The 27819-nt window shown below is 40.6% G+C and overlaps 2 protein-coding genes across 7 annotated transcripts in view; one reads left to right on the top strand and one right to left on the bottom strand.

The window, feature by feature from the left end:
• elp1 (elongator acetyltransferase complex subunit 1) overlaps positions 1-13448 on the bottom strand; it is a 70261-nt gene extending 56813 nt beyond the window's left edge. Inside the window, exons 1-7 of the mRNA XM_052019293.1 lie at positions 13273-13448; positions 11684-11850; positions 9611-9763; positions 8744-8825; positions 4150-4230; positions 3087-3172; positions 708-807 (exon numbers count right to left, since the gene is read on the bottom strand). Of these exons, the coding sequence (XP_051875253.1) occupies positions 708-807; positions 3087-3172; positions 4150-4230; positions 8744-8825; positions 9611-9763; positions 11684-11833 (652 nt within the window). The 5' untranslated portion in view covers positions 11834-11850; positions 13273-13448. The remainder of the gene's footprint in view (positions 1-707; positions 808-3086; positions 3173-4149; positions 4231-8743; positions 8826-9610; positions 9764-11683; positions 11851-13272) is intronic.
• The window catches only part of tbc1d2 (TBC1 domain family, member 2), a 51872-nt gene continuing 36869 nt past the window's right edge, over positions 12817-27819 (top strand). Inside the window, exons 1-4 of one of the 6 annotated variants that reach the window (XM_052019295.1) lie at positions 13425-13558; positions 17958-18089; positions 18882-19293; positions 26862-27009. In XM_052019295.1, the coding sequence (XP_051875255.1) occupies positions 18892-19293; positions 26862-27009 (550 nt within the window). In that variant the 5' untranslated portion in view covers positions 13425-13558; positions 17958-18089; positions 18882-18891. Of the gene's footprint in view, positions 12855-13424; positions 13559-17842; positions 18090-18835; positions 19294-26861; positions 27010-27819 lie in introns of those variants that run through there. The other 5 variants (XM_052019294.1, XM_052019299.1, XM_052019297.1 and 2 more) reach the window with 5 other exon arrangements.

Here is a 27819-nt window from a genome sequence, read left to right as displayed (position 1 = left end):
TCACACAAGTTCAAGGTGGTGACACGCCATTACCTTGTCAAGGACAATTAGGGATGGGTAATTAATGTGGGCATGCCAACATTGTCCACATACTATGAATTGATTAAAATAATCTACCTCAGAGTTTGGACCTGAATCTCACAAAAGCCCTGAACAATAGCTCATCCACTGCAGTAAATAAACACATATTATGACAAAGGCGGCCATTAGGCCCATTGCGTTTATGCCAGTTCCCAACAGAGGAATCACATCAGTCCCATTCCCCTAGCTTTACTTCTCTGCAGCCCTGCAACTTGTTCCCTCTCACATGCCCATCAACGACTCCCTGCCTTTCACCCCTTTGATTCTTTTGCTACTGACCTACACCAAGGGGTAATTTAAATGGCCAATTAAGATACCAGTACATCTTTGGGATGTAGAACAAAGTCAGAGCCAGCACAAACCCATGTGGTCAGAGGGAGAATGTGTAATCTCAACACAAGCAGCACCTGAGGTCAAGATTGAACTCATGGAACTGTTAGGCAGCAGCACTAACTGCTGCTTCATTGTGCTGTTCCATAAACAAGTAACAGGAAGACAGCAATGCAAGTGCACATGTGCAGCATTGTAACGGCTTGCAAAACTGATGTTTAGCTTCAAAAAAATACAAACAACCCACTAGCCTTTAAGAGAATTTTAATGTATTGAAGAAGGTGTCAGATACATACCTGTCAATGGACAAATGGCACTAACTGCAAACAATTGCCCATCACCTCGCCAGGTCACACGGAACTTACGATCGTCCCAAGGATGGGCCGGCTCAACTTCCTATCGTAGCAAATAAGAAACGTGTTAGATCAGGCACCCCAGCTGCGTTTTCCTTCTCCTGATCCTGAAACTTGCCTCACAAGTCTCCTTTAAACGTTCCCCTCTCACCTTACACTTATCCCCTCTAGTATTTGATATTTCCACCCTGGGAAAAAGACACTGACTATATACCCTATCTATGCCTCTTGTAATTTTATATATTTCTATCAAATCTCCCCTCAGCATCCGACACTCCAGAGAAAACAATGCAAGTTTACCCAACCTCTTCTTATGGCTAATAGTCTCTATTCCAGGCAACATCCTGGTGAACCTCTCCTGCACCCACTCCAAAACCGCCACATCCTTCCTATAATGTGGCGACCAGAACCACACACAATAGGCCAAATGTAGTCTAACCAAAGTTTCATAGAGCAACGGCATCCCAATTTTTATACCCAATGCCCGACCAATAAAGGCAAATATACCGTACACCTTCTTTAACATCTACTGCCTACTTTACTATCTATTTGTATTGTCACTTTCAGGAAGTTATGGACTTGCACTCCAAGATCCCTCTGTACTTCAATGCTCCTGAGGCTCCCACTACTTACTCTATAGCATCTGTGGTGGGGAAAATATTTGATCCATATACTTAATAAAAATGAACTGACTAGTTGAACAGCATCAATTGTAACAAAGCTGGTAGACTCCTTGGTGTTGACAGGTAGGCCAAATTCAGTGGTTATAACATTCAGAAATATTTTGACAAGGCAGAATACAGCACAATAAGGTGGAAGGTTAAAGGGTATGGAATTAAATTAGTAACAAGGGAAGACAGACCAGGACAGTTCAGTACAGTTTCTCAATGTAGTTAGGAATCAGTGTCCCACAAAACTCATACTGGGCTGATAACATTGGCATATCTGCAGACTGGAGAACTGCCTGGTCAGCTTTGTTATTTCACTACATTACCAACAGCAGCTAAGTGATATTTAACTGAATTTCCTCCCAAAGAGTTTTGATCCTCTTTGAGTAACTCTGCCAAACTGTAGGCTAAGTTAAGCTCTCAAACCCATTCGCAGGTTAATTCACATAAGATGTAAAATCTAAGTTTCACTGGATTCAAACATGGGCCTTAGAAATGGAAGGATTCTCTTACATACAGTATCATGCATAACAAAGAAAAATACCATTTAGCCCACTGATTAATGGCAGTGTTGAGCCACCTACTTCATCCAACCCAATCTGTACATCACTAGCTGTGTTCTTGCATTTAAGTAGCTGTAAACTGAACTGAGACATCGTGAAAGACACCAGAGAAACACAAGTATTTCTGTTTTAATATCTTCCTATTCCTTTCTCCCTCATTTACTTATTTAGCTGCTCCATAAAAGGCATCTATGCTATATGTCAGAATCACCTCAGTTGTAGCAAGTTCCACATTTTCCCCACTTTCTAGATGAATAAGTTTCTCCTGAATTCAGTGTCAGAATTACTTTTATGGTCTCAATTTGGACTTGTCACAAATGCATGTCCTCCACATCCACCCTGTCAAACCCACAAGAACTTCATTATAATTTTAACCCTTATCTTTAAACAGATCACTACCTGCAACCTATGCGACTCATGAAACTCAAAACTCAACTAACATACTGAACTCACTGCCAATACTCACATTGTGATTGTGGCAGGGGGATATAACCACCACCACACCAGCTCCACCCCCCCCCCCCCCCCCCCCCCCACCCACCTCACCACCACCAAACCCTGCTCACCCATGACATTTACTCAGCAGAATTCAAAACAAAAGCCCAGGAATGAAAACTGCTTTACATTCCGAATTACCAAATCCTATGCAAGTCACCGCACCACCCAGTCCTAATATTTGTTTCAGTTAAAATGGAAAATGCAGCAAGTACAGTACAATACAATAATTGGTTCTGTTTAAAAATGAGTGATATTAGACAGAAGGTTTTAAAAGTTTGGAATTTGTTTTCACAAAGAGTACTTGAAAGCAGATATATTGCTAATTTTATATACAAGATTAAGAGATTTTTTATTAGGCTAATTTATTAAGGGACATAGGATAATGGCCAATATTTGGAATTAGGTCACAGATCAGTCTAACTTGCAATGACCAGAAGGACAAATCAGCTTCCCTACAGAACTTGTCCATACAGTGAAACCAATTTAGATATTGACTACTTGAGAGAAATAGCTCATATCTTCAATAAAAAAGCAACAGAGGAGGGGTAAACAATGCGATCTTTTGATGTTGAATTCTTTGTCATTATACTCACCACTAGCTTACGAAGAGCTGCTTCTTTACCTTCAGTTCCATGGAACTGGGTCTCCTTTTTCCCCCAACCAACAGTGATGAATTTTCCTGAAATGAGAAAGTGATAGGTATACAATACACAAAACAGCTTGTTGCAAATTAATCACTTTATTCTTATTCCTTCCATAAAATATATTTATGAAGTAATTAAGATTCTCATTCTATTTTTTTTTGGCATCTTTGTACCAGGGAGCATATTTTGTCAGAAGTGAAGGTGCAGAGTGACATTATCAAGTGCCACATGTAGTTTCAACAAAATCTGGGAGGTTTTTTGACTATGGAGGAGACACAAAGAAGGGGATGGAGAGAATTCCAGACAGAAGTGCACTGGACTATCATAGAATCAAAAAGCACAACAAAAAATGGTCATTCAGATCATCATGTCCTTGCTAGGAAGACTAAGAAGGTACAAGTGTCCTCCAGTTGATTTGCTAGAGTAACAGACTTAAAGGATACACTTCAGTTCTTCAAATTTATTAAGGGCATTTAGAAAATACAAGTATGCAAGTTGTTCTTAAGTATTGGGGTCAAGAAGAATTGGGGCTATCTGTATAAAATTGAGAAACCTGTGAGGTAAGGGAGGAAGAACTAAAGAATAGGTACAAAGGATGGGTTCAGTAGGCAGTGAGGACAAATAGAGGGCTGGTGGAGGAAATATATTGCCCTGATAACATTTGCTCACCCAGAGCATATAATAGGGAGTTTAGGAACTCAATATACAGAAAATTATATTACATAATACCACTGTGTATACATGCAACTCCAAAATAATGATGTGAGGATATTCTGTAATTTATGATAGGTTTCTGGTAGAATATAGAATACATTCTGGACAAGTTGGTGCAAACCCTCTTCTGACAAAGTAGTTTAAAAATAGTTTTCTATTATTCTGAGAGAACTATGTTATGGTTCACTCTTCACTAAATCGTAGAAGGGGTATTTACAAATAGCTGACAGTCTGTACAGGGATAAAGGGGAAAAAAAACTTTTTCAAATTTATTTTTTAAGCAAGGAATTACACTTACCTTCACCAAACTCATCCTGGTGAATTTTGACTTCAGCGACTGGCTCAAAGTCCTTAGTCATCATTATTATTGTTTCTTGTCCTACAAAATAATATTTTAAAATCATTCCATATGCCTTTTAGTAATAGCAAATAGTGCATAGTTAAAACACTGATCCAATTTCACTAAATACAGAAAATGCTGGCAGTTTTTAAAAGGTCAGAGCATCCGTAGAAAACTGTTGAAATTTCAGATTAAACGACCCAAAATTTTAATCAGTATGTTGCTTTTGGATGTAATTTGACTTGCCGTTTTATAGCAAAAATATACAACCCATTTGAACTCTCCGAGGTTGACTTTTAGTTTCCGCCAAATTCTACCTAATCTCTTTGGACTTTTGCTACGACTGAATTCACAGTGGAACACTTTATGATCACCATCACACAACATGTACTAATGCTTCAACTGAAAAGCACTGTTAATTATATTAAAATGAGTGCCAATCGATGCTTTATTCTACCAAGTTAGTACAAAAGCTGAATACCATGGAATCTGGAAATAAAGTGCTAGAATTACTAGCAGGTCAGTCAGTTACCCTAAAGAGAGGAGCAGAGTTAATTTTTTATTAGTAATTGTATTGTATTTGCTGTTACATTTTTTAAACAATAACATATATATATCAAGTAAAGTTCATCCTTATAATCTGTCCCATGGACAATTTTCTCCCTCCTGTGCTCTCCATGCAGGACTAAGATTCCACAGTCCCTGGCATTCCTTTGGAGATCTCATCATTCTATTGCGTGGAGCTAAATGTGGCAGCAACATGCTGATTAAAAGTTCAGTAAAAGTTCATTAATCTAAAACTTCAACTGTTTCTCTTTCCACAGAGGGTGGGAGGCATTGTAACTGAGACCAATTCTATCTTTGGTCAACATTCTCACTCTCAGCTTTCAGACGAAGGATTATGGGACTGATAACCTTCCTGAAATGCTCTTAATCTTGACCCTAAGAAGGGCAAAGTCAATGAATGCACGAAATACCTTTTAAATTAGTCAGTGCATCTGCTGTTCTGTTACTTGTGGTCCAGACATTAGGAATGAATGCAAGGTTGGTAGGGCAAGTTCAGAATCATTCCCTGCTGATCTTAATATACTGAGGCTTGTTAAGGTTGCTCAAAGCATCCAAACCCTACCTGCAAGAATGGATCATCCTGGTGTCAAGGGACTAGGAATGCTCCAGAAAGCAGAAACAGGAGTTAAGCTTGGGGAAGTGGCAAAACCAGATGGTCATGGCTACAAAATGTGCATACAGAACTGGCTTCTTGTGGTGTGGGTTTATGGGAATAACTCATTGCTTTGTTTAAAATTGTGCTGACCACACACCCAAGTAGTCAACAGTGCTACAGTAACTACTATTTCTATAGTCTTATTCACATTAAATCTTTCAGAGTACAGACTTCCAAATTCTACTGAGGCAACATCTTTCAAACTAACTCCTCTTGTATTACATAAAAAAAAGAGAGCATGGGTTTAAGGTGAGAGGGCATGGGTTTAAGGTGAGAGGGGAAAGATTTAAAAGGGACCTGAGGGGCAACTTCTTCATGCAGAGGGTGGTGCGTATGTGGAATGAGCTGCCAGAGAAAGTGGCTGAGGCAGGTACAATAACAAAACTTAAAAGACATTTGGATAAGTATATGAATAGGAAAGGTTTAGAGTGATACAGGCCAAACACAGGGAAATGGACAAGCTTAGGTGGGCACGTTGGTTGGCATGGATAAGTTGGACAGAAGAGACTGTTTCTGTGCTGTATTACTCTGATTCCACAAAATCATAGCTGATTCTGAGCATCATCCACTTTTCTCCCTCATCCGCTCCCAATCCCCATGTCCTTGATCCCAATATTATGTCCAATATTACCTTTGAATATATTCAACAACTAAATACCCACAGCTCTCTGAGGAAGCTAGTTCTAATGATTTACTACTCTCCACATAGTTGTTTCTCATACAAGAATACACAGAAGAAAATAAGAACAAGAGAAGGCCACTCAACATGACTGATCTGCCCCAGGTCTCAACTCCTTTTCTGTGCCAGTTCCACATAGCTCTCAATTCACCATCCTCTGTGAGAACAAATTCCGACACACTTCAGTTTTAAATGGATTCCTCCTTATATTGTAACTATGTCACCTTGTTCGAGATTATCCCACATGGAAATATCTTAACATCCATCTTGTCATGTCTTCTTTGGAACTTAAATGTTTTAATAAGATCAACCATCATTCTTTTGAACTCCAAGGAGTACAAGACTAACATTTTAACTCTTTGTGGTAGGACAATCCTCTCATCCCAGGTGTGACTTCACCAACATCCTGTTCAACTGCAAAAATACTCTATTTTTAAACTCCAACCACCAAGCAAGACCAATATGCTATTTACCTTCCTAATCACTTGCTGCACCTGCAGGCTAACTTCTTGTGTTTTTATATGCACAAAAGTATTTAGATCCTCTGTACTCCACCTATATGCAGTCTCTCTCCATTTAGAAATAGTCTGCCTCTTGATTCCTCCTACTAAATTGCATGACCTTGCACTTTACGACTTTAAACAAGTGTTTTCTCCCCCCCAAACCCTCAGCCTACCTATATCCTGTTGCAAAGTCCAAACATCCTCATTGAAGAAAACCCTCCCACCTATTTTTATGGCATCAACAAACTTGGATAGCTTACATTCTAGCCCTTCCTCCAAGTCATGAACATAGATAGTAAATAACTGAATGCCAAGGACTGATCCTTGGGGCATTCCACTAGTTATGTCTTTCCAGACTGAAAATGTTCTGTTTATTCTCTCTATCTTTTATATTATAACCAGACTTCATTTCATGTTAACATACTTCCCTAGTGCTGTGAGCTCGTAATGCAGTAGCCTTAATGTGGCACCTTATCAAATGCCTTCTAGAATCCAAATCCAGAATGTCCACAGGTTCCCCTCCATCGACTCTGCTCATTACATCCTCAAAGTCATCCAGCAATTTTGTCAAAAGACCATGTTGACTTGGTTTAATTGCTTTAAGCTTTTCTGAATGACTAGCTATTTCTTCTTTGATAACAGACTCCATCACCTTCTCAAAAACAGATGTTGAGATAACTGGCTTGTAGCTTCCCAATTTTTGTCTCCCTCCTGTCTTGAATGACGGCTTCACATTTTCCATTCCATTGGAACGCTCCTGGAACTTGGTGAGCTTTGAAAACTTCAATCAATGCGTCTATTATCTCTGCAGCCATTTCCATTAAAATTCTTGGATGTAGGCCACTGGGTTCTGGTGTCTGCCTTTAGCCCCATTAGTTTATCCAATACTTTGTCCTTTGTTAGAGGGATTGTTACAAGTTCTTCCCTCCAATTTAAACTAGCAAAATAACTTAACAAAGGTAACAGATGAGCTGGTACCTTCTATCACTTACACATCTTCCTCTGAGAAATTAGAATCTCCATACTTTGCCACCACCCATGCCCCCAAGACAGGAGAGGTCAAACCTTTTGTTTGTGTGTTCACTGCACATGGCCCATGGCAGGAGGTACAGAAGCCTGAAGTCCCACACCACCAGGTTCAAGAACAGCTACTTCAACCATTTGGTTCTTGAACCAACCGGCAAATCCCTAATCACTGTAGTTTAGCAACACTATGACCACTTTACACTAAAATGGACATTGTTTCTTTGTCCTTGTTTTTTCTTGTAAAAATTGTGTACAATTTATGTTTAATTTATGTATTTCTTGTGCTTATATGATGCTATGTGCCTGTAATGCTGCTGCAAGTTTTTCATTGCACCTGTGCAGACATGTACTTGTGCATAGGAAAATAAATTCAACTGACATTGATCCCATCACCAAATCCTTCCCTAGCCCTGCAACCCTCTAAGATATCTACACTGCTCCATTGGTGGTCTCTTACTCATCTCTAATTTACAGTGCACCACCATCACTGCAATGCCTTCAAGTTCTAGAAATTCACTCCATCAGCCTCTGTGTCTTTCTCTGATCTCTTCAATTGCTAACTAAAAACTATTGCTCTGACTAAGCTTTGGGTTCTGATGTGCTGATATCACATGTAGTTGTGTATCAAATTTTGCTTAATAGACTCTTGTAGTGAAATAGTTTTGTAATATTTTACTACTTTCTGCAAAAAGACATCGCGTTGCTCAGGTTCTGGGTAAAGCTGCAAAGGGGCTTAGTAAGACATATACTGCTCCAGTAGGAGAGCAAGGGAAATTGCTTGCCCTTTATGAAACTTTAAATAAAAAAATTGGAGGCAGCACACTTATTGCAAAAATTTCTCTGTATATTTAACTATTATGGCATTAAAAACAGGAAGTAAATACACTATTTGCTGCAAGGCACCAGCCACGTTCTGGGATGGAGGAAAATTTCTATGGACAAGGTGGACTTGATTAAATCGAACTGGTACCATGATAATAACAGCATGAAAAAATGGATACAAGTTTAATTAAGTTTGACAATGCAGATGGCTGAATCAGCCCATCCACTTGTACTGTTCTAAAAGACCTATCCAAGCAGTCCTATTCTTTTCACTTGCACATTCTTTTGACCTACACATACCTGTGGTAAGTACAACCAGTTCCTGGTCTGGACTCCAGCTCATCCCAGTTAGTCCACTGTCAACACTGCCAACACATTCCAGCTGGAAGAAATTACAGAGATTCAAAATTAAGGAAAAACAGTTTTGTTAATATGTGCAAGCAACATATTCCTTATGTTTCTCTTCCTCTTTAAGATCCCCACTAATCCAAAATCATGAGCATCACAAGCCATCTACCTGTTCCTGGACCTCTTTGGTTCTGAGCTCAAAGGCTGCTATTCTTCTCCAATTTCATTCAGAGTCTTGCTTACCCATCAATCCTAAAGTTCACTGACTTAAGTTATCTTCTTGTGTGCTACCCCTGGATTTTAAAATTCTCATCATTTTAAAATACACCCACACTGTAAAATATATCCACTTGCCTGTTCCCATCCCTATAATCTCCTCAAGCCTATTATCCTCCAATACATTTACATCTCCTAATTCTGGCTTCCCAAACATCCTAAATTTTCATCCACTACTAGCAGCTGGGCCATCCACTCCTTAGAATCAAAGCTAATTCACTCCCTAGTTCTCTTCACGCTTCCCTCCTCCTCTGAGACACTAAATTTTACTTTGGGTCAGTGTCAGGTTTTGTCTGGTACTGCTTAGCTGAAGCAAGTTGTATGTTGAAGGCACTAAGAAAATGCAAGTCATTGTCCTACTTCAGTTGTTGTCTGCTGAGGAAGCAGCCCTTGTCCCCTATTTACAACAAAATACCTCAGAGGATATAATCAACTAACGAGTATCAGGTTACTGGGTACATGTGAAAAGTGTGTTTAGTAAGTACATGCCAAAGTAACACTTTATCCCACATTAAAATAGGAATATTATACTTCATGTTTTACCTGATTTGTGCTTAGATTATAAAGTATAACATCTCCAGATGCAGTGGCAATGCACACCGATTCCTGATCGGGCAGATCCTCAATACCAACAATACACCCAGTGCCATCTTCAGGGAGATATGCTTCTTCAACCAAAGATACCTTACTGACCACCTGCAAAAGAACATAAGAGAATTTGTGAATAACGTTATCAAAGATGAACTGGATTAAAATGATTCAGTTACTGGGCGCGAAGCACCAGCACAGTGAAGTCTATAAACTGGACACTTGGAGGACAGCTGTCCCTCTTTTGCGGAAGTGCTTATTCATAAAAAGGTAGTGCAATATATGATTTAATATTAGATAAATCAGCAGAATGGGGAGCTCCACACCCATGGCAGAGAAACCCCTCTAGCTCTAGAACTGAGAAATGCTAACATTTCTTTTCTAGAGATAGTTTATCTGCCTCTGTGCGAAATGGGTAAATATGTCACCATTCCATCCAGTATTGGTTCTTTCACAAAATCTACTGTCACATCACAGAGTGGTAAAAACTGACTTCACCACAATTTGGGGACAAAAAGAAAACACGCTGCAAAGGAGAAATGCCAGTAATCACGACACAATGAGAATTCCAAACAGTGTAGCTTTGCAACAGGCTGTGCTTCAAGAGATTAGTACACTAAAGGCTGTTTGTTGTCCATAATTTGCTGATGTCCACATTGGGTATCTCAATAAATGCCCATTGTTTTGCAGTTTACAACAAAAATGTTTCATTTTCTGCAGCATCATTTATGTCTGAACTAAAAGTAATGGAGCTTACAACAGTAAAGCACAGGAATAGGCCCTTCTGCCTAAAATGTTGTGCTGAACTAATTAAACTAGTAATTAAATGCCTAACTGAATTGATCCCTTCTCCCTACACAACATCCATATCCCCCTATTCACTGCACATTCATGTGCCTATCTAAGAGTCTCCTAAATGCCTTTATCGTATTTGCCTCCATCACCACCCCAGCAACAGATTCCAGGCACCCACCACATCTCCTTTCAAGTTACCCCCTCTCAACTTAAATGCATACCCTCTAGTAAATGAGATTTCGACCCTGGCAAAAAGATACTGGCTGTCTACTCCATCCATACATCTCATAATCTTATAAACCTCTATCAGGTCTCCCCTCAGCCTTCACAGCTCCAGAGAAAACAACCCAAGTTTGTCCAATCTCTCCTTAAAGCACATACCCTCCAATTCAGGCAGCATTCTGGTAAACCTCCTCTGCATCCTCTCCAAAACCTCCACATCCTTCCTATAATTAATGCAACCAGAATTGAATGCAATATTCTAGATGCGGCCTAACTAGAGTTTTATAAAGCTGCAACATAACTTCTTGACCCTCGAACTCAATACCATGACTAATAAAAACAAGCATGCCATATGCCTTCTTTATCACCCTATCAACTTGTGCAGCCTCTTTCAGGGAGCTATGGACTTGGACCCCAAGATCCCTTTATACATCAACACTGTTAAAGGTCTTGCCATAACAGTGTACTGTCTGTTTACAGTTGATCTCCTAAAGTGCAACACCTTACATATGGCCAGATGAAACTCCATCTGCCATTTCTCTGCCCATATCTGCAACTGATCTATATCCTGATATTACATTTTACAAATACTTACAAAGTGTAATATCAGAAATATCGCCGCCTATTTGTGCATAGCAAGATCCCACAATAAGCAATGTGATAAGGGCCAGATTTTTTTTTACAGTGTTGATTGAGGGATAAATACTCCCAGGACATCAAGGAGAACAACCTCTTCACACAGTACTAAGAGATCTTAATGCAGTTTATTTCTTTAATATCGGAAACTTTGTATTTAACAAAACTAAGCTAGGTTAGGAAAGCAGAAAGGACATCTCATCCAAATTAAATCTCATATGAATGTGGTACCTTCAATATTCCCTCAGTACTACATTAGAGTATCAATCTAGATTGTGGGAGGTAAATTTAATTTCAAGACTCTATAATAGGATGGGTACTAAAAGGGAGTGAATTGCTGAACTAGAGTCTGTAAGTATTAAAGCAAACTTATACCTGTTCTGTGTGTGGATCAAGTTCTGTGATTCCCAAATCTGATCCCACCAGCACTGTGCCTGTATCCGTACGAACAGTCAGACACTGAGGTGTTCCCAAGCCCTGCCATCCGCTACAGTGCAGGCTTTGCAGCAATTTCAGATTACGCATGGCAAATGCTGTGAAGGCTTCATAAAACAAGCAGAGAAAAATGTTAACAGATCATTGCAATAACTATTCAGTGACAAAACAAAAAACAGAATCATAAAATATTATATAGGCAAACAACAGAACTTTCATAGAGGCATCACAGGCATTATAGAACAAATGGCCACCTTTTGCTCAATTGTTTTTAAATTAAGAATCTTAAAACACAAAGAGGCCATTTTGCCCATTGTGTGCTTTCTCTATGTAAGACTGGACAAAGTGTATTCCATTTCCCTGATCATTCCCCACGGCACAGCAAATTTTCTCCTCTTCAAGCATTTATCCAATTTCCTAATGAAAATTTCCCAATGAATCTGATTCAATTCTCATGGGCTGTGCACAATTCAGGATCTTGCCAAGGCCAACTCATGAGTTTTGCATTGTGCTTGTCAATAGGAACATATACATGATTTGGTAGATAAACATATTAAGAAAGAGGTAAGTCTTCTGCTCCTTGCTGCAGGTGTGGTCTCATAACTCATTGTAAACCTTATATGGGCAACTTAATAATATACATGTCAGTTGAAACTTTTGAAGGGGCTCAAGAAATATCAGGGACATGGAGAAGGGAACACATTGGGCAGGAGAGTGAAATGGAACATGGAAACAAGTAGGCCGATTCAAGAGCTTAAGTTTGTGCAAGATGACTTGGTGCTGCTTCTACAGTTCCTGTCCTACATCAGCTCAGTTTTAAAAAGCTCTGCACCCCTGAATGAACTTCCCACTTGCTGTCACTGGGGTTAGCCTGGTAATAATAACACGCAGAGCAGTATTAATGCAAGAGATGTTGTTGATGTGGCTGATGCCAGAAGAGAGGGAGGACAGATGATTATTTTGGAGGAGTGGGCAAATGGGAGGAGGACTGCCGGTATTTGGAGGGGGGAGAACCGCGGCAAGGACGACAGCCGGTGCTGGGCTGGGGTGTATCGCCGGACCTGCAGGAGCAGGATGGTTGGATGGAGGAACACACACGGTTGTATGGAGGGTGAGTGGAGGAAGGTGGGTGGAACTAAGCGGAGAGTGGAGATCCAGGGCCGGGGAGGGGAGGGGGTGGGGGGAGATGCAGGGCCGGGGGGGTGGGGGAGATGCAGGGCCGGGGGGGTGGGGGAAGATGCAGGGCCGGGGGGGTGGGGGAAGATGCAGGGCCGGGGGGGTGGGGGAAGATGCAGGGCCGGGGGGGTGGGGGAAGATCCAGGGCCGGGGGGTGGGTGAGGGCTGGTGGTGGAGGTGAGGGAGGGCTGGTGGTGGGGGTAATCCAGGGCCGGGTCTGCTGGATTGTGCCACCCGCCGCACACAATTCCAGGCCCAGAAACTAGACGCCACTAACACGCAGAAACAGCCGGACAGCAGCTCTCCCCACAGCCACCCCCTCCCCGCCGCCGCCATCAACCCCCAACCCGCACCTCGTCCACGCCGCCGCCGCCGCCGGCCCTCAGCCACACGTGAACCCGGTTCACCTCTGACCCCTGCGTGGCCGCCGCGCTGCGAAGCGACGCCCCCTGGCGCCGCGGAGGACTCGCCGCATCACTCCTGTGGGAAAAGTGCGCACCGGGCGCCGTGCTGGTTGGGGGCTTCTTCTCCTTGGGCAGTCGGTCCGGCGGGGGTCGACGATGGTCCACTTCCACTCCAGCTCTGTGGACTCCGACCTGGCTGATGAGACCAATGTGGGATCCACAGTCTCTGCCACAGGTGGGGCAACAGGTGCTTGAGATGTGTTTGGGATGCGTTGAGATCTTGGTAATTGGTTTCTAAAAGCTTTTGTTTTGCATGCCTTCCATAATATCATTCCATACAGCAGTACATCAAGGCAGTACAAGGGAAAAGCAACAACAGAATGCAGAATAAAGTGTTACAGTTACAAAGAAAGTGCAGTGCAGGTGGACAATTAATGTGCAAGGGCCATGATGAGGTAGATTGGGAGATCAGGAATTCATCTTTATCGTATAAGAGGTCCATTTAAAAGTGTTATAACAGCGAGACTGGCGGTATATACTCTATTTCATGGCTGAGCCTGCCTTGGCCTCAACAACACTTTCCCACGCTGTCCCTATACCTCTTGACTCCAGTATACTTAAATATATTCAGCGATTCCACCTCGAAGAGTCACAACCCTCTTCATGAAGACATTCCTCATCATAATGAGCAACACCTTATTCTGAAACTGTGCCCCCAGTGGAAACATTGTAGAGTCATAAAGTGATCCAGCGCAGAAACAGGCCCTTCGGCCCATCAAATCTGAACTGATAATCAAGCACACATTTACACTATTCCTGCCCTAATACTATTTTATTCTCCCCATGTTTCAATCAACTCCCCTGCAGATTTTACTATCCACCTGCCCATTAGGGGCAATTTACAGCGGCCACTTAACTTACCAGCCAGTACGTCTTAGGGACGTGGGAGGAAACTGGAGCACCTAAAGGAAGCCCATGCAGTCACAGGAAGAATGTATAAACTCCACACAAACAGCACCCAACGTCAGGATCAAACGTGGGTTGCTGGAGCTGTGAGGAAGCAGCTCTGCTCGCTGTACCACTCTGCCACTCTTCCTTTCACCATTCACCTGGTCAATCCCCCTAAGAATCTTGTATGTTTCAATAAAATCAACTCTATTTTTTTCTATATTCCACTGAGTATAGGTCCAGAATGCTTCATCTTTCTCCATACATCAAATTCTTCATCACGGAAATCAAGGTCTTGAAACTTCTGTGCACTGTCTCCAATCCGAGTATATCCTTCCTTAAATACGGAGTCCAAAACAGTATACTGTAACTGTATCTCTGCCCCCAAGGGTGGTGGAGGCAGATCATTAGGTATATTTAAAGTGGAGACATAAGTATTTCAAAGATTGAGGAATTGACAGTTACGGGGAACTGGCACAGAAGAGGAACTAAGGCCAGCATTGATCAACCATGATCATGTTGAATGGCAGGGCAGGGTTAAAGGGTCTTGTTGCCTACTTCTGTTCCTTTTTTCTTATGTTCTTGTGTATGTTCTTTTTTTCTTCATAGTAGCAGGTTATAGTTATGTTTCTTTTTAACAATAAAGCACAGCATTACCATTGTGATGCCTGAGGCTTCTTTGTTGGGAAGTGTAGATGCTTTTTCAAATTTTCCAGCTTCAGTCCTTGCATAGCTGGCTACATGCTAAATTATAACTGCTGGGGATTAAGAATAACAGGACGACAATATTTATAAACAGAGTGGGTTTTTAAGGGTGCAATTCTTATCCAGTTTCAATGATTTTACACTTACCCTGAAGACAAAAATGGAAAAGCTATTGTTGTGAGTCCTAGTTGCATTAGTGCAATATAAAAATGACACCATTATTCTTTGAGGGTTGCAGTAAAACTTGCTTAAAGAGAAGGTAAAAGAGCAATTTTTATAGTGGTAAAATGGTGTTTCATTAGATTAGCATTTAACCACGTGTGGTGCCTTAAATTACATTAAATTAAATTATATTGTGCACTCAATCTGCAATCTTTTTTAATTGGTCAACTGTACTTTAATCAAACTATTTCTGTCTTACATTCTCACGCAAACATTACAACTGCATAATTGAAAAGGTTTATAGTTACACAGCTCCTTTCAAGACACCTTAAGTCCAGAACCACTTTTGAAGTTACTACTGTAGGAAATGTGGCAGCTAATTTGAGCATAGCGAGATCCCACAAATAGCAATATAAAAATAACTCCAATAATCTGCATCTTTGTTTTACTAAGGAGTAAACGTTCAACAGGTGATCAGGAAAAACTCCACTGATCTCCTTTTGAATAGTGTCAGGGGAGCATTTAAGTCTACCAGAGAGATTGGATGAAGTATTGATTACACTTCAAAAATACTATTGGCTGTAAAATATTTTGGGATCTTCTGGATGGGATGTGAAAGGTGCTATAGAAATGTAAATATTTATTTTCTTTTTTAAATGAATTAGAATTGGAATTAGAATTGGAATTGATTTATTATTGTCACATGTACTGAGATACAGTGAAAAACTTGTTTGTATGCCGTCCAGGCAGATCGTGCCATACATCAGTACAATGAAGTAGTAACAAGAAAACAATACAGAAGATAGTGTAGCAGCTACAGAGAAAGTGCAGTACAGGTAAACAAATAACATGGAGGTTGATTGAGAGATCAAAAATTCATCTCTAGCATATGAGAGGTCTGTCCAAGAGTCTGATAACAGCAGGAAAGAAGCTGTCCTTGAGTTTGGTGGTACAAGCCTTCAAGCTTTTGTATCTTCTGCCCGATGGGAGAGGGGAGAAGAGATAATGACAGGGGTGGGAGGCATCCTTGATTATGTTGGCTGCTTTCTTGAGTCAGCAGGAAGTGTAGACAGAATCATTGGAGTGGAGGCTGGTTTGTGTGACACACTGAGCTGCATTCACAACTCTCTGCAGTTTCTTGTGGTCTTGGGCAGAGCAGTTACCTTACCAAACTGCAATGCATCTGGATAGGATTCTTCCTCTGGTGCATCTGTAAAAATCGGTAAGAGGCAACAGGGATGTGCTGAATTTCTTTAGCCTTCTGAGGAAGTGGAGGCATTGGTGTGCTTTCTTGGCCATAGCGTCAACATGGCTGGACCAGGACAAATTGTTGGTGATATTTACACCTAGGAACTTGATGCTCTCAAAAACCAAAATATAACCAATATTTTACAAACTATGGTTCATTTATTAATATAGCTTGGTATTTCTTGACGACAGTAGAAGAGCTGTCATTTGTAAGGGATACTGATTTTTAATTTGCACATGAAAAGTATCTAGAATTGTGGATGGGTGATTCTGCAGTGTTGGAGTTCTCCCTGCTGTCCTGGCCAATACCACCTCAAGCAACAAAAAAAAATCCTTGGTCATTCATTATCACATTGCTGTTTGTGGAAGCTTGCTGTGTACAAATTAGTTGCTGACTTCCTTACATTAAAATAGTCACTGCACATCAAAGGTACTTCACTGGCTGCAATGTGCTTTGCATGACCAAAAAAAGCCCCAACGAAATACAAGTCTTTCTTTAGTTGTCGATTGGCTAAAATTTCAATTGAAATCTTAAATTTCAATTTCTTCTGCACTGTACAATTTATTTTTTTCCCAGAAATGAAGTGTTCGCTATTTCTGGATTGTGTAATGTCACTCTGGAAATTCCACTGGGAATTTCACCCATGCACATCTATGTGATTTCTGCACTGGGCCATATGGGGTGATATTATTCCCCATGCAATACTCCTGCAGGAACCTTGGACTATGTTGTCCTAGAAGTGACCGTCATTGAGTTATCCGATGACAACCTGGTCTTCCCAGTGCAAAGTTGGATTCCTCACCTCTAATCATACTATCTTTCTTCCTGTCCCATTCTGCCAGACCCTCCAAGATCACTGCCAATTTCCCACTCTCCCTCTTTTCTCTGCCCCCTACAAGCACACCTCTCCCCCCCGCCCAGGCTCCAACTCTCTCATTTCCCAAACTTCTAATGCAGTCATTCTCCAAGGCCCCCAAGCGCTTGCAGCAGGAGGACCGTAACATAAATGGCTGTTGGCACCCTGTTGGCCCATCTTTGCGGATGCCCTGGGGTTTCTACGCCCAAGTGCACAGGTAAGAGCAAAGACTAGAAATGAATTTAATGAAACGTTCAGTTGAACAAATTAAAAGGACTGGATTATATTTTCAACGCTAATCAAAAAATAGGAATTGGTTTATTATTGTCACTTGTACCGAGGTACAGTGAAAAATTTGTCTTGCAAAATTATTCCAACATCATACGCATTCGGAATAAAGATCTTGCGGTTTGGCCTGAACTTGTTTAAAAATGCTTTCAGGAATAATGTGCAAAATTTCGCAACTCTGTTATGCAACAAGGTTAAATTGCGCGGTGACTGCGGCCAGATTGGTCCAACCTCCTAGATTATAATTTCCGCATTTATCAACCAATTGCTCCTCTCGCGGAACTGCGATGCATATTTGGAATTTTGCTCGGCACGACCCAAGTCAGTCTTCACCAGTGTGTGGGGTTGCTGTTCTGGGGTTGGAAAACGATGAAGGCAGCAGCTGCTCAGAGAAGTTACCTCTTTATTATACTCCACCCCGTCTAGGAACCTCGAACCAAACATTGGTAGGTGTGCTCGGGACCAACATTAATCTTCGGAGCTGACTCTATTACTGACTTTACTGGGCGTGGAGACTAGATGCTTGACTTATTTTGTCAGTGTTCAATTCGAACGGAGGTAAGGTCGATTACTTGGGAGTGAATGTTAATGGTGTCTATGAGCAAAAAAAAACTTGAAGCTAATAAGGAGTCTGTCAAAGCGAGCGAGATGTACCGACCCAAATGTGATTTTTGTTTTTGTGGCTGCAAGCTCCCTTAGTTTGGACGATCTGCCGTGACTGGAATGTTGAAGTTCCCTAGATTTGTTGAGTGATGCCTCTGTTTTCTGTTAAATCAATATTATATATATTTTAACAGAGTAGATGTTAATGCAGCATCTTTCATGCTCAGCTCGTCCCAAAGCGCTTTACAATTAACGAGTGTTGCAATGCAGGAAACACTTGCACAGCAAGATGCCTCGGAACTTTGATTATGCTGATCGAAGATAACCCAGGGCAGCGAGGAGAACTCCCCCGTTAACCTTTGGTATGATATCATAGGTTCTCTTTATGTCCACCTGCAAGGGCAAGTGGGACGTGGGTTTAATATCTTATCCTTGAAACACCACCAACGGTAGCGCATTTCTCTCTTAGTACTGCCCTGAAATATTAACGCTTTAATATACTGGAATGAGACTTGAACCCTCAACCTTCTATTTAAAAAAAAGAGGCCGACATTTTTATAGCACCTTTTCCAGTCCCAACCAGAGCATTGAAAACTGCTTTACAGTGAAGTAGTACTGTTGCAATAAAGGAAATGTTATATTTAAGTAGTGCTTTTGAAATTATTCCTATTGTTTGTTGCTTTTTACGTATTTCCTTACAGTATTTGCAGATTGGAGAATATTTAAATCGTAGACATATGATTGCAGGATTCAAAGAATGATGGCAGATGAATTACAAGTGGGAAAAGCCAACAATTTGGAGGTGTTCTCGTTACCAGAAAACTCGGCTGTCCAGAAAGAATGTGATGATGTGGATGAAGAACCAAGTGAGACAGAGGATTTATCAGATTATTTGAAATCTCTGAGTGAAGGACAGGCACAGTCCAAAAAGTTGTGTGGGTATCTCAACAAGCTAGGAGGCAAAGGACCACTCAAAGGCTGCAAGACTCGTTGGTTTGTGTACGATCCAAGGAAATGCCTTCTGTATTATTTCCGAACAGCCCATGATAGCAGTCCATTGGGGAGCATGGATTTATCTCATGCTGCATTTAATTATTGCCTGGAAGCTGAGGAAGGAACCTTTGAAATCAAAACTCCAGAGAAGGATTATACTCTGAAGGTGAGAGCCAAGTTAAAGGTTTGTTATCTGCTGGGCAGTGATAATCGATTCTGTACAATGTGCCAATCAACAATTAATTTTTTTAAATGTTCATTCCCCTTTTATATACTCTGTTTTATTCACAGACTAAGTTTCAATCAGCAGCTTTTATTAATAAAAAGAATAGAGACTAAACAATTTGATTGTGAAACAAATTTATTGGGTTTTGGCACTCCGCTGGCTCTACCTCTCAGTCCTATTTTAAAAATGTGCTGTATTGGATGTTGTGTAATATATTTTGTCGTCCTTTTGTTTTCCATCACTCATGGTTTAATTTAAAATAATTCAAAAGTACATTTTAAACTAACTAGTGAAACTGCAGCAGATTCAGCAGTTTGATTTGCCTTCATTGCAATATTCTGGAAAAATATGCAGTTATAGACACTTCCTTCAGTGCCAAATATATGGTAATTACGGCCTAATAACTTACTAACTTCTTCAGTAAGGCAAATGTGGTGTAAATAGGATGTAGCTGAGGAGCTATCATCTTCCCACACTTGCCCATCTGCAGAGCCGATTTGAGCTAACAAGTAGTGGAAATGTTAACTGGTGACTTCAGAAAGTAAGGCATGGCATAGAGAGTCAGGGTGTCAACACATGTTTTGTCATGAGTGGGGACGGGGTGGGGTGAGGGGAGGGTGCTGAAAAGACATTGACCCTATGCAGCAAATAGACTCCTTCCCTACAGAATGCAAAATTGAATAAGTACCTTTGATCTGATGGTGTGTTATTGCATTTGCTATTGGAATCAGTTGTTTACTTTCTGATTTGATCAAGTAATTTTTTTACAGGGTATGTGTAATTATTTATAAAACTGAAGTATGGTGGGTACATAATTTTTATGGAATTACAATTTTGAGATTCTTAGGTGATGTTCAAAGTAAAGCCCGACTGACCTATTTACAAGTTTTAGTCATCATTTCCTGAGAGCGTGCATTGCAAGAACAATAGTAATTTTATTCTCTGGTGTTTGAACCACAATTAATTTTCTGCAAAGTGTGAGCCTGCCTTTGCATTTTAGGCTTTGTATGCAAATCTAGTGAAAGCATCAACCACACTAACATTTTGAGTGGGGTGGATGTCCTCCATGAAAAAGGCCATACTGAGGACCTGGCATCTTCCCACTCCTCTTCTAATTGCTGAGTTATTCCATGGTAGCAGGTAGTGAAAGTATTAACTATAGCCTTCAGCAGTACGGCATGGCATAGTATGTTGGGCTTTTTTCACAACCTTTTTCATGAATGAGAAAATCACTGACCATGTCAGTAAATGGATTGCCTTCCCTGTTGGAAGTATAATTTCATGGAAACTAAAGAGAGGGAGGTGTATCATTGAAGGATAAAGGCTTAGTAACGGCTGTTGTAGTTTTTTCCTGTTTTATTACAGTATATTTCTTTCACACAAATAACACTGCAAGTTTAATTGTCAAAAGACAATGGAGTGGAAACAAGGAAAGCAGCCATTCACCTAACCTTTTTGTGTTGGACATTTTAACTTGCTGCTAATTCCATGTCCATGTTATATTCCATATACTTTCTTAATTCTCCTTTCAATAGAGGGCCTTTTTAAACATCAATAAATGTTGATGTGTTTTTTTGCTTCAGGAGCCAACCCTGCTTGTGCATGCTGCTGCTTTGCAACCCTGCGTATAAAGTCTTATCTGCTGCCTGTCTTGCATCTTTCACATCTTTCCTTATGGAAATGAATTCAGCAGTGGCGAACAAGAGTATTATTTATAGCACCCTGCTGTCATTCCAGGACGCACAGCTGCTGTCAATAGGATGCAGCAAATTTTCTGGCACAGTTTCCTAGTTTCTTACTTCAAAGCTGCTTAAGTCAAATGAAATGGTCATTTTGGGGGGGGGGGGGGGGGAACATTCTTCCTTTGGTGGTTTTTATGGCATAAAATTTTACAGAATGGAAAGAGATCATTTAGACCATTGAATCAGTGCAAACCTTTTTGAAGACACATCCAGTTGATCCCACTCCTTTGGATTTTTCCTCCTATCCCTGCAACTTTCTCTACTTTTAAGTGGTGGTATATCCAGTTCCATCTTGGAATTTACCATTGAATCTGCCTCCATCCAGGGACCTAAACAGCTTCCAGGTGAAGCAGCGATTCACATGCAGCTCCTCCAACCTCACCTGTTGCATTCGGTGCTCTTGATGTGGGATCCTCAACATCGGCGAGCCCAAGTGCAGACTAGGTGACCACTTTGCTGTGTACTGAACACAAAGGCGATCTGGAGCTTCTGGTGCAAGCCATTACAGCTCCCTCCCCATTCCCACGCTGACCTGTCCATTCTCAGCCTCCATTGCCAGGGTGAGACCAAATGCGAACTAGAGGAACAGCACCTCTTTATTCTGCCTGGGTAGTCTACAACCCAATGGCGTGAACATTGAATTCTCCAGTTTCCCCCTCTGTTCCTTTCTCTCTCCTCCTGATCTACCCAAGTTTTCTCACCCAACCCTTTCTTTCCAACCCACTAGCCCTGCTGCCCAGTATCTTTCCCGTTCCCCACCTGATCCATCTGCCTATCACCCATACATTTTATCCGCTCAGCCTCCTATTTTCTCCCTTCCCCCATCTGCCCAGCATCCCTCCCTTATCTGGTTTTACCCATCAGCTTCCTTTCTTATCAGCTTTCATAATCTGCAGCCCTTTGTTATCTCCACTAAATCATCACTCAGTTTCTATCGCTGTCTCCACCCTCCCTCCCTCCCTCCCTCACCTGAATCCATCAACCCCTCCTCACCTGGGCCCACCTATCACTAGCCAGATCCTGCTTCACCCCTCCCCCTCACCTCTTTACACTGTCTATCTCCCCTTTACATTCTCAGTCCTGATGCAGGGTCTCAGCCCGAAACGTCAACTATCCCTCTGACTCCACAGATGCTACCTGATCTGTCCAGTTCCAGCAGTTTGTTTTTTTTTGCTGTCTCCATTGTCCTTTGAGATCATGCATTCCACATACTGACACTGGAAAAGAAAATTTCTGTACATTTGGATAACTCTGTCTTTGGTGGAAAAACAATGGTGTGGAGTTATCAGAATGTGAGTGCAACTCTATACAGAAGTCTTTCTGCCTTCTATTTTTAATGTGGTGCAAGTAGGCAATGTGCTAGCAGATACTCACTCATATTCATAGACCCATCATGTCTGCCGGCTCTTTGAAAGAATTATCTAATTATTCCACATCCCTCACCACCACCTCCACACCACCCCCCCCTCCCCCCCCCCCCCCCCCCAAGCTCCGGACCATTAATGACATGCAAACATCCCCATGTCCTTTCTATCCACTCCTTTTTATCTTTGTTTCCTCTTTCTACTACTCTATTTGCTAGATCCAAATGCAAAATATACAAATGTTTTAATGGAAATTGTTTTGTGAATGATATTGAAATAGTTGCATTTGAAGTTGAAAATGACACTGGAGTCTTTGTAAACTTGAAACTCAAATGTATGAATAATACAAGTAGCATTGAACAAAAATAACATCTTCAAATCACATAACTGGTATTGAAGAGCTTGGAAGAATAGGAAGAGATCTCTTTGAAACCTACAAATCTTAAAGGGCTCGACAGGTTAGATGCAGGGAGGATGCTTCCCCCGGGTGAGGAGTCTAGGACCAGGTGGTATAGTTTGAGAATAAAGGATAGACAGTTTACGACTGAGATGAGGAGAAATTTCTTCACTCAATGGGCGATGAACCTTTAAATTCTGTGGAAGTGGAGTCATTGTGTTGTAAGACTGATAGATTCCTGCTCATTAAGAGAATCGAGTGATATGGGATAGTGCTGGAAAATGGTGCTGAAGTAGAAGATCGGCCATGAAAGGCCATATGGCTTGCTCTTTCTTCTATTTCTTGTGTGTTAGCTTGAGTTGAGATGGCACTTTCCAATGTAAACTCATGGGTATATCAGGATATAATCCAGTAGATAATAAGGTGGTGACAGAGTTTTGGTGCATGCAGCAATGAAGATGGGAACAAGTGAGCACTTGGGCAAAGTGATCAGGGAATCATCAGAATTCTGGAAGAACAGATTGTTTCTCATAATTAAAATCTATTGGAGGTCATCAGGATGATGTCAATAGATATTGTCATTAGGGACGTACAGAAGGCATTTGATAAAGCTGTTCATAAGGTTACCAAGTAAATTAGAAAGCTGTAATAAGAGGTCATAAATTGTAAGCAGCAAAAGACTTTAACACAGATAATGCATTTCAATACGAAAAGCAGAAATCTTAAGTCTGAAATTGGGTCCTAGAGAAATGGGTAAGCAAATTATTAAAAGCAGTATCACAGTTAGCAAAGCCATTGAAACTGACAGCATTGGAATTTATTTCTATGGGTATAGCATTCAAAGAATTCAAGTTACTGTGATGCATTTGGGATGCAATTTAGGGTGTGTGTAGAATGTAATGGATACTTCTGGTCTCCATATTATAAATAGGATATAACAGGACAGGATAAAATATTAAACAGATTGGAGAGAGGATGCTTCCATCAGGAGTTTACATCCACCAGGAAAGGTTAAATGGGTTGGGCTTTCACTTTTATAGGTGAGCTGATAGAGTCCATAAAAATGATGCGTTGGGCTGGACCAAATATAAATGGAGAAAACATTTCCTTCTGTGGAAGAATATAAAACCAGGGATCATAAATACAAGATTGATAGCAATTATTCCAGTAGGGAAACTAATTGCATTTGGAATTCGCTTCCTCAGGAAATGGTTCAAGCGAATAGCCAAGACGCATTTAAAACAAGATTAGATGAATGTATGAGAGAAAAGGGAATAAGAAGGCTGATGTGAAGCAGATTTAACGGGAGGGAATGTCTGTCCAATATTAATATCAAAACAGACTGTTTGGGCCTGTTTTTCTTACCCATTTCTCATGATTTAAAATGAAGCAGTATGGAAGTAAATGTAGCTTTTTGATCTTGGTTGGGATAAAAGTAGAATTAAAGAAATGTCTGAATAATTGACTAGATATGCTGAGAGGCATTCCTTGGGGATCTGCACTAGAGTCTTGGCTTTTTACTACATAATCACAAATTGCTATATAGCAGAAGGTCCCAAGCCACTTCATCTTTCAAACAAAACTTGAAGTTATGCCACATGAGATCTTGAAATGTATGAACAAAGAGGGATGTTTTTAAAGAGCATTTTAAAGGAGCAACAAATAGGAGAAAGATTTTGGGAGGGAATTCCCAAGCTGAGGGCTTTTACAGCCAAAGGCACAGCCACCAGTGATGGTATGCTTAAATTTGGGGTCGATGGAGGCCAAAATTGTAAAAGTGCAGATATTTCATAGGATTATGGGAGGAAATTAGAGATGGTGAGGCCAAGGAGGGATTTGAAACCAGGAATTGAGATTTGGCTTTAGAGTGTTGACATGTTATGTGAAAATCAATCAGGCAAGGGATTGGAAAATAAGGAGGCATAAAAGTAAAATTAAAGCAAGGATGATTAAGAGTGAAATGAGCAAGCAGTTTTCATATAAAGACAACATAATTTGCTTCTACTAAAGTCATTATACACTAGGTATGAAAATTTAAGTTGACCCCCAAAAATTTTTGATTTTACTCCATTCTTGAGGTGTGTGGGTATTGCGTTTAAGGTTAGCTTGGGAGTAACTGCCAAAGTTGCCTTGGTAAACTACTGCAGTCCATTTTTTACAGATGTACTTAATGCACCTATAGTGATGTGAGTGAATGTTTGAAGTTGCTCATCAAATTGGTATTTTGATTTGGATTAAGATTAATCAAGCTTCTTGATTAATCAGTCTTTTGGCAGTGCACTCATTTGGCCGTGGAGGGTACTGTATTAAAGTCTTGGCTTTTGTCATCTAGATGGTGGAAATGTGGCGCTCACCTCAGGATACCTGGGCTTCAACCTGCTCTTGTAGCTTTGGTGTTTTGTGACTATGGAAGTTAAATCTCCTAAAAAATTATAGGATAGTGCATCAAAGAGAATTTCTAGTCAGCCCCTTATCTGCATTCTCGTGAAGAAAAGTTCAGATGGTCTCACCCCACTGCTCCTTTCTTTTTTCCAAATCCCTGCAGTTTTTCTAATTTAAGTATTTATTTAATTCCCTTTTTGATGGCTAGAATTGAATTTGTTTCCACCCTGTTAGGCTGTGGATTCCAAATACCACTTATTACATAAAATTGTTTCTCTTGCTGTTGCTGCTGTTTTCTTTTTGTTAATCACCTTAATCCAATGCCATCTGGTTATCAACCTTTCAGTCTTTGGAAATAGTTTCTCTTCATTTATGCTCAGGAACAGTCACCTTTACATGATGGAATTCATCATTGTGATGGAAAGTGATGTATCTGAAATGAGGGTGCTAATTTAAGCAAGGAAAACTGCCTCTGTATGAAGAATGAGTTGTCTGTGACGGACCGGAGAGTTTCATTTGAAAGGCATGACAGTGGATAAGCAACAGCTAACATTTAAGGAATGAATATAGGAACTACAACAGTTATCCATTCTTTCCAGAGCCAAAAAGAAAAACAACCCAACAGTGGCTAACAAAAGTATTTAAGAATAGTTTTAAAACCAAAGAGGAGCCATATAAAGTTGCCAAAAAAAGTAGCAAACCAGATGGTACACCAGATCTGACCTGGCTCTGGGGTGAACTTAGGTTCAGGAGGCCCTGTCAGTAGGTTCTAGATGATTCTCACAATGTGTACATGGTTGCTTGGGACTTGTTTTCAGCTGCTTAAGTGATTCAACCCAATGTTTGACAAGTATCAATTTACTGACATAGCAAGCGCTTTCACCAGGTGTGGAGGCTATGAAGGAATGTTGGCAACTGTTGTCAATTCATACAAAGAGTTTATAAAATTCATAGTTGCACTATAGTATGATATTTAGAGTTAGTTTGTTTAAGAACTTGAAATGGTAAGGTAATACTTCTGGGTGCAGGGATGTTGAGTGAGTAAAAACTTGTGCTATTATGATGCAATTTGTACCAAGTTCCCTTCACCCATCAACCTTTATACTTGCTGACTTCCATTAAAACCTACATAGAAATGCCTGAGTTTTATAATTGCCCTTGTGTTTAAATGATTCCATGGCCTTCCACCTCCCATCTCTGAAATCTCCATCAGCTCTTCAAGCTTCCACATCTCCATGCCGCTCCAGTACTGACCTTGTGGGGCACCTCTGATTTTTATTAGTTCAATATTGGTGTCATGTCATTAGCTACCTTAGTTGAAAACTCTGGAATTCCCTCTGTAAACCCATCCACTGTACTTCTACCTCTTCCCTCTTTCACTTAGCTTCTGGTCTTTTAATATCTCCTTGTGGAGCTCAGTCTCAAATTGTGTCTGCTAATGCCCTTTATGGAGCATATGGGATTTTCTGCCACTTTAAAGGTGCTTTTTTTGGATGCAAAATTTCATATTCCTCTGCCTTTTCTTTCAATAATCCAAGTGAATAGCTGTAAAACCTGTGGTTATAGAGCTAGAGGAATCTGCAATGACATGAAAATGTACTTTAAAAATAAATTGTTTTACAGGCAAAAAATAGAGAAGTCATGATGTACTGGTTACAGCAATTGCAGCAGAAACGCTGGGAACATGATGATAAGCAGAACCACCTCTTTGAAGGTGATGTCCCCACTTCTGAACAGTCTCCTGACTCCCCACCACCATTCAAAATAGAAGGTATGTCCAATGATATCACGCTGGCATGTTTCAAAGCTTAGCTGAAAAACATTATCTTCTTAATCCACGACAAATAGAGTGTTTAAAGTGAATTTCCTGGCAAGGAACACCATATATTGTCCACACTTTCTTTCCAATTTTTATCAAAGTAAATCTGCATCAGTTTTAAACTGAGTATTCCCTCTCTAAACTGCTCCATTTCTTTCTACTCCCTTATGATGTTTAAAATCTACTAATTATCAAGCTTTTGGTTAACTGGCTTTACGACATAATACAATAGAACTATGAACACCCAACAAATCCTGCTATTTGAAGGCAGTAAATGTAGTTGGACTAAATATAAGAGTAGAACTTCATTTGCATTACAACAGCATGACCGTACAATGTTCCAAAATTAAAAGGGCTAACTTTCAGTGAGTAGCACCTTTTATGATCTATGATATTCCAAGGAGGTTAAGAACCAATTAGTTAGTTTCTGTATATATTATCACAGTCATTATGCAGTTGCCAGTTTACGTACACTAAGCTCTTTCTCATGCACACATACAGGCACATACATGTACACACAGCTTTGTAAAACGTTGGTTAGGCCACAGCGAGAGTACTGTGTGTAGTTCCAGTTGCCACAGTATGGAAACTATGTGACTGCACTGAAGAGGGTGCAGAGGAGATTCATCAGGATATTGCCTGTTACGGATCATTTTGAGTTATGAAGAGAGCCCAGTTCAGCTGAGTTAATTTTCCTTGGAGTGGAGGAGGCTCAGTGGGGAGGGAGGTAACTGCCTGAGGTATACAAATTTGAGGGGCATG

This window comes from Pristis pectinata, chromosome 7 (genome assembly GCF_009764475.1).
Source record: "Pristis pectinata isolate sPriPec2 chromosome 7, sPriPec2.1.pri, whole genome shotgun sequence".
Classification (NCBI taxonomy): domain Eukaryota; kingdom Metazoa; phylum Chordata; class Chondrichthyes; order Rhinopristiformes; family Pristidae; genus Pristis; species Pristis pectinata.
This window is presented reverse-complemented; position numbering and strand designations above follow the sequence as displayed.